The sequence below is a fragment of the Teleopsis dalmanni genome, chromosome 1 (genome assembly GCF_002237135.1).
Source record: "Teleopsis dalmanni isolate 2A chromosome 1, ASM223713v2, whole genome shotgun sequence".
Taxonomy (NCBI): Eukaryota; Metazoa; Arthropoda; class Insecta; order Diptera; family Diopsidae; genus Teleopsis; species Teleopsis dalmanni.
In genome coordinates this window covers 107,853,309-107,861,158 of record NC_051846.1, presented here as the reverse complement: position 1 = coordinate 107,861,158, position 7,850 = coordinate 107,853,309, and the positions used below count along the sequence as shown (strand labels likewise).

At 31.4% G+C, this 7,850-nt stretch overlaps 1 protein-coding gene across 1 annotated transcript in view; it reads left to right on the top strand.

Moving 5' to 3' along the window:
- Nucleotides 1-421: 421 nt before the first annotated feature.
- The window catches only part of LOC119665462, a 24,651-nt gene continuing 17,222 nt past the window's right edge, over nucleotides 422-7,850 (top strand). Inside the window, exon 1 of the mRNA XM_038074683.1 lies at nucleotides 422-745. Within this exon, the coding sequence (XP_037930611.1) occupies nucleotides 422-745 (324 nt within the window). The remainder of the gene's footprint in view (nucleotides 746-7,850) is intronic.

The following is a 7,850-nucleotide window of genomic DNA, read 5'->3' as shown; positions in this document are numbered from 1 at the left end:
CACGCTGGTCTGAGGTTTGTCCATTGCAGGATATTTCTGCTGAAAATGTAGCTTTCGCATTCTATTCCACCTGGATTGCAAGATTTGGCGTTCCATTACGTGTAACCACAGATCAGGGACGACAATTTGAATGCTATTTGTTTAAAGAGCTGTCTAAGCTTCTTGGTATTCAGCACTTACGTACCACAGCTTATCACCCTGCTTCTAATGGAATTATTGAAAGATTTCACAGGTCTTTGAAAGCAGCCATTAAGTGTTATCAAAATGACAACTGGGTTGAAATACTACCTCTCATCCTTCTAGGATTTAGAGTTGTAGTGAAAGAAGATATTAACGCATGTCCTTCACAACTGGTTTATGGCGTTGGCTTACGTTTACCTGGGGAATTCATTTCAGAAGCTAATCGCGACTAAAAAGATTTATGAACGACTTAAGATCTACTCAAACTGCTCATCATTCTAGTGGAAAGGTTTTTATTGAAAAAGATCTTTATTCCTCGGATCAGGTTTTCGTCAGAAATTCCATGATTTGTAAACCATTGCAGGCTCCATACGAAGGTCCATTCACTGTTCTTAAGCGTTTCGATAAATATTTTGTCGTGGATGTTAAGGGAAGGAAAGTGAATATCTCGGTGGATCGCCTCAAAGCAGCCTTCAGTGAACAATATTTTAAGGAACAAGAAGTTAAGCCTTTAGTCACTGACAAGAACGATCATAAGACATACACTTCGCGTTATGGTCGCAAGGTGTTTTTTCGGAAGGGGGAATAATGTAGCTGTCGATATTATCGATAATCGCAGTAAACTAGATTATAATGTAAAATATTGACAACACAAAAATTTGTAAAAATTTAGAAAAAAAATTTTATTCGAAGAAGAAGTTTTTCTGATTAAGAAAATACACAATAAATAATTTGATAATTTAGATATAGCCTATGTGTTTTCAAATACGTTCAAATACAGAAACCCGCTATATATATATACATTTAATGCACTTTAAAACTTTGTGTAAACGGTATCTCAGCTTCTGCAAAATCAAATCTATTATCTTGTTTAACTTTTATGCACCAATATAAGTTGAACTAATAATATAATGCAATTATGTGGTGCAGTGAAACAAAACTACTACTTGAAAAACTGTATTATTTTTTTGAAAGACATTTCACCTCACACCAAAAAAGTCCTCATGTGCATAGAAGTCTTATGCCCACCAAACAACAATCGACCCAATGGTGCTTCGAAGGTGAGCCGAAATCGAAAAGTGATCGCCAAAGTCGGTCCAAAATCAAGGTTATGCTGACTGTTTTCTTTGATATTCATGGTGTGGTGCACTATGAATTCCTTCCGGACGATCAAACAGTCAAACGGTCAATAAGGAGTATTATTTGGCCATTATACGTCGTTTGCATGAGGCCATTCGCAAAAAGAGGCCAGATTTATGGAAGAATAACTCATGGATTTTACACCACGATAACGCACCGGCTCACATAGCGTTGGTTGTGTCGCAGTTTTTGACCAAAAACTCCACCAATATCATCAACCAAGCACCGAACGTGTGACTTTTTCCTTTTTCCTTGACTCAAATTGCCATTGCGAGCAACGCGTTTTGAGACCATAGAGGCCATAAAAGAGAATTCGCTGCGTGAACTAAAGACCATACCTTCGGTGGCCTATAAAACTTGTATGGAAAATTGGATCAAGCATTGGCAAGAATATATTGCCGCAGGAGGAGAATACTTTGAAGGCGATAATAAAGAAAATTATTAAAAATTAAAATTTTTTTTTTTTAATTCTCGTTCTTTTTTGATCCTAAGGTATATAGTTCATTATGAAATAACACGAATGTATATATGTAAACAGAATTTTTGTTTGGTATTTAGAATTTCCCATATGAAGAAATTTATCTGTTGGAAATAAAGTGTGAACTGTAAACATCTAATCAAATTCAAATTAAATTAATGAATAGCTAATATAACTAATCAAATTCAAATTAAATTAATGAATAACTTATATAACTGATTCTTGTTGTATTCACTTTCTCAAAAAACAGAAGCTTGACATTAATTAATATAATATTTAAATAATTATCTAATTATCTAATTACTCATATAACTCATTTATACATTTACATATCTTTGCCGTTGCTACTTTTGTTTAATGAAACTTTAAAAACTTTGCGTTAAGTCCCAATAGCGATAAGATCTAAACCTGGTTGATCTCCCACTGTGTTGGCACAAACGTGTAGTTTACAAGTAAAGATATGTACGTGCCGCATCTTAACAACGATCTCAACATATTTTAAACCAAACATTAAATTCTTATCATGCGCGTTATGCATTTGTTGCGTTTTTAAAGTCTCGGGCTTGTAACTGCCCTACCTTTAAGAAATTGTGGGCAATATTGTTAGTGCTGCTGTTAGTACGAGTATTGCCTGTATTGTCTGTATTTTTCTTTATCTATAAAATTGCTTAGTTTCAACTTTCAAAGTGCCCCTACGCAATGCTCAGCTGGAAGTATTAAGTGTGAACATTTTGCATTGCTAAATTCTTATCGGGTTGCTTCATCGGAAGAAAATAGCAAACGTATTGAATTTTACATGCGTACAAAACTGAAAAATTGCATAAAGTAGTGAGCAGCAACAAATACATAATGTATATGTATAGTTGCATGTGCAAGTAGTACAATAAGATTACTCATATACGAATCTTAGATATGTTTTGTGAAAGGCTTTGGACCATTAGGGTCATTTGTATGCCAATCGCTACATCACTAGATACAAATGAAATTGCGGAAAAGTTGGTCAATAGCGATGTAATACCACTGTTAACTGTAAAATGTGAAGTTGTTTTTATAGATTAATATCAATTCTATTATAGAATATGTGAATTTAGAAAATAATTTAAATTTTCATTTATTACAATTCATTTGTTGCAACAAAATACGAATTTAACACAAATTACCTCTAAAGCTGTCTAAAGTCAATAACCTTAAGTAATGCGAAAAATAAAAATAAACGTCACTCTTATCAGTCCCTTTTATCACATTAACACGTTTGTTGTCCTCCTAGGTACTTGCTTTCGAAATTCCAACGGGTTACTACAACAACAATACAGAAATATAGTACAAAATTTAATATCATTTGAAACTAAACTTTTCCATTTATTTTTAAATTATTGATTGCAAATTGCCAGTGATTTTAAATGTAAAATTTATAGGATCTCAGGAAAATAAGAAACTGAAGCTCGGAATATTTTATAAATCTTCACCACTATAGACCATTGATTAATATTTAAACGACACACAAAGTAAATAATTTTTTTTGTTTACTAAAAAAGACATCGAAAGGATTTCTTCTTTTTATTTTACCTTTTATTGACCCTGAATTGATGGTATAAGCAATTTATTTAATTTGTATTTATGTTATTTATTATTTCACAAAAGTTTAGGCATCTTAATAGATGCATCATTCTATCTAAATTGAAGTGAAGTGCATAGTCTTAAAAAAGAGCATGTGTTGACCGGGTTTGTTTTGGTGTTGACAAAAATCAAATTAAATTAGTTTCCGTTTTGCACTTCTTATATCTAAATGTCTATCTGATACGCAAACGGATATATTTATTTTAAACAAAAATACATGGGTCTATTAACTGTAATGACACCCTTGTGGAAGTTCAACCCTTAACAGTAATCCGCTGAGTTAGCTACTCATTCCCATTGGGATATTTAACGTAGCTTCATGGCGTTGCGTAAAACATGAATAACATTTACAATAATGTCTATTTTAATATTTCAATTTTTTATTTTAATATCAAGGCAAACAGTACTCTATTTCAAAATATACTCGTACTGATATGCCAAAAGTTCCAGGCGTGCTTTTATAAATTTGCTGTTTTTTAAAAAATATTATCAAATTAAGCTAATCTTCACCCCAGTCTCAGGAACAGCTTTGGCATAGCAATAATAAACGTTGCTCTTTTACGATAATGAAGATGAGATTGTTAATTTCAATTTTCCAGCTTGTTATCTTATCACACTTTGTTGACGACGTATGCTGGGTTTGGCGTGTTTATTTTATTCTAATGGTGGTACGATGTGACTTGATATATAGTATAAGTTTGGGAAAGCAGTTGGTGGTTGATTGCACCACAAAAAAAAGATATTAAACTGCAATATGAGCAACTAATGGGAAGTTGAATCTAATTAATTTCAACAGCTTTTCGGATAAATAAATCAAATAATTATGAGAAACATTTCAGTTTTTAGGTATGATACAATTTTGTATATTATAAGTGAACATAATATATACTATTCTAAAGAAGCTAAATAAAACATGAATTATTATATTATGTTGAGACTATTATATGTGTTCCATAAAAAATCTATATTAAAATAGATTAGAGAAGTTTAGGTGTAAGCATAGTATAACAATCTAAAATATGATCGGAGTAAAGCTTAAATCCTCGTAATGCATATTAAAAACATATTATGTTCTACAATAAGTTTGCTGAACAGTAGTAGTGCTGTTCATATTATTCTGATATTTCAAAAACTGAAGTTATTCGATAAAACGGATAACAACGATGTTTCAGGAGTTGAAAATAAAATAAGATTTTTGTAAATTCAGAGTCTTCAAACATCCGGAATTGCGATTATTATCCGCTGTGAAATTATTCGGCGATTTCGTGAGCAAAAGTTGAAGGAATAGCACCAAATGCAAACGAACGTGCATCACATAATAAACACAAATTTTTTTAGGTATAAATTTGAATAAACAGATACCGGATATACATAAAGACCGATTTTATTTTCAATTCCGGAGACTTCGTTTACTTTTCAAATAATCGGATTCACCGAATGCTTCGTAAAAGCGAATACAAGTACTAAACTATAGTAAATTTGTAGTTAAAAAATGAACTAAACATTATAAATATCATTCTTTTTAAAGCTACCTTAGTAAATCTTATAGTAAATTAACTATAATACGAATTTCTTTTATTTTTGTAACTAGTATTTTTTATTTTTTTGTAGATGAACATCCGAAAGTAGTCGAAATTCTAGAAACTGAATTTAAAAACAAACTATTGTTATTATTGTGAAAAAGGGGTAGTACATTGCGACCTGAAAAATATATTGTGCCACTTAGTCGAATTATAGTGTTTCTCCAAGTCCGATTTCTTTAATGAAAGTCAATATATTGCCTGTCTTTCCTAGTCTTGAATCCTTATGTTTCATGAAACACCCTCCTACGTGTTTCTTCTGCTTGAGCAACAGTGCCACTTCCTTAGCACATGGTATGCAGTTTCATACTCTTTTCTACAGCATCTGCAGTCTGAGTTGGATTGGTTTCCTAGTTTGAGTTGGTTTAGATGATAATTCAATCTATAGTGACCGGTTAGTAATTCCTTGTTCTTTGTTTGTTCTATACAATCCTAGAAGCGTTTTAGGTTGTTTAGGTTCCTATAAGATTTTTTGATTTGTATAATCTTGGTAGCTTTTCCCAATATAGTTCATTTTCTTTTTCCTTTGTGCCGTTCAAAAAAATGGATAGAATTCCTTTGTCTAGACCGCAGAAAGGTTCTGGGCCTATCATTATTGAAGCCGTGCCTCTTTTTACGAGCTTATCTGCCAATTCATTTTCATTGCCTTGGACACCAGCGTGTTTTGGGATCCACATTAAGTGCATGTCAATGCGAGTCCAATGTCCCATACTAGTTTGGCTGTCATCTGTTAGGATATAAGTGCCATTTTAGCTGCATGGCTGTCAGTCAGTATTGCAATTTTACGGTTCCCGTAGTTTCGTTCAAGGTTAAAGCTGACGCATCTGTCTTACAATTAATTGAGATCTAATTAACTGAGTAATTAGCTCGCTCCATAATATATATCATACATATGTAACATTTATAAACGATATAAAATAAAGATATAACTTCATATGTTCTCCATAAAATCACACAATTTTTATTTCATTATATGTACATAACGTATTATAATAAACTAAAATGAATTTGACTCTTTCTTAAAGTATGCATATATACATAGCTTTTTCTACATTTTGTCTAAGCTACCAGATTTGACTAAAATCTGTCAATCAAACGAGGTTTATTTTTCATTTTCTGATATAGAATAAATCAACAAAAAAAAGTTATTTGCCAAAACTTAACAACTTCCAATTGTATTTTTTGGAGTATTTGTGCGATAACAATGCACATATCCCAAACGTGTCTGAAGCAATAAAGTTGCCTGCGGGTGGTAGGAACACATCAAAATTGCTGCTCAAGTCTTCTAAGCGACGTGTTCAAAGTGTGTAAGCTAAGCCGCGTATTTTTTTGTATCCTGTCTTGACAATAACTAATGACTTCCTTTTGATGTCATTGTTGTGACAGTCAATATAATTTAACACTTCTCGCGCTCTCTTACGGGTATGTCTACCCACGTACCTTACACTTGCTTTCGTATTGTTTGCATAATTTAGCAACAAAATTGGTTTGAATTTTTAATGCACAAGCCACAGCAGATACACTGATATGCGTTCAAAAACCGTTGTACTCTTCTGAAGCTTATTTGATGAATGAAGTAAATAAAATTTTACACTTAAATTAGAAGGAATTTCTTACTGCTTTGTTTTCTGCATAATTAAGAAAATCTAATTTTTTACTTACTTTACGAAATTTTAATAAGGAGAACCGATGTTATATTAAAAATTTATGTCTTTTCAAACATAAGAAGCAGAGAAACATACTTAAAATAATTTGCTTAATGGTATGTGTTAATACCCATGTATAAATTACAGTGGTTAGATATCAATAAATTCTATGAAGGTAAGAATATTTTTAAGTAAACAGTTAGAACTCGACATTTCGGGGTTTATGTAACAGACATTCGGCATGGCAAGACATTGAAAAACTCCACAGGAGGTGAGTCTGTTAAATAAAAAAATAAATGTAAATTCCAAATGTCCTGTCAAATAAAATATAAAGTAAAACTAAATATGTTATATAAAAAGTACATTAGATAGCCATGTGAATAAAGTGGAAGATAAATTCGCATAAATAATATTGATGAGTTTATGGCGACACAAGCAAGTCTTCAAAAATATCATGAGTTCTTGTTCTGCAACCGGAAGTTTTATCATTTTAACCATCATAGTTTACCTCAGACAGGCGACAATTAAATAATTTTGAATGTTTTCTATTTATTGTTCTTTTTTTGGTTTTATTTTTTGATGGTTATTGACTTAATTTAGCCTTAAACAATATTCAATTCAAATTAAACTTCAGACAGATTCGAATAACAATGAAAAGACAAGAAAAAAAATTTTTTTTTTATTGATTGAAATAAAAATCGAGTATTGCTATTCGAATCCGTCTAACTTTTTAATATTTTCTTTTTGTCATAAAGACGCGTCACTCTTGGCAAGAAAAAAATTAACATTAAAATTTAAATTTTTTAGATCTTGCTTTTTGTTGTCATGAAATTTTGTAGTTTTATGGTTTCTTCCAATCTTACCAAAACTTAAAATTGAACGAAACTTATTCGTTATTATTCAATTATTATCGATTCCTTTTGACATTAACCCACAAAGTACCAAGCAAAATCTGTTTTCTATTAAAAGTATATTTTCACACTAAATAGAATCTTTTGAATTAATATAAGCAAAGAAACAAATTTAGATTTTATCAGTGTCTAGCAATATCCTTCTTAAAAATTTTCGATAAAAGAAACAATGACTTTGTATCTTATATACCTGTCACCAATGCATTTGTGGATGTTTAATACAAATAACGGGTTCTACCGGTATAAAAGTCTGGTTTATTACAACAGAAGGTACAACACTTATAACACAACTGACACA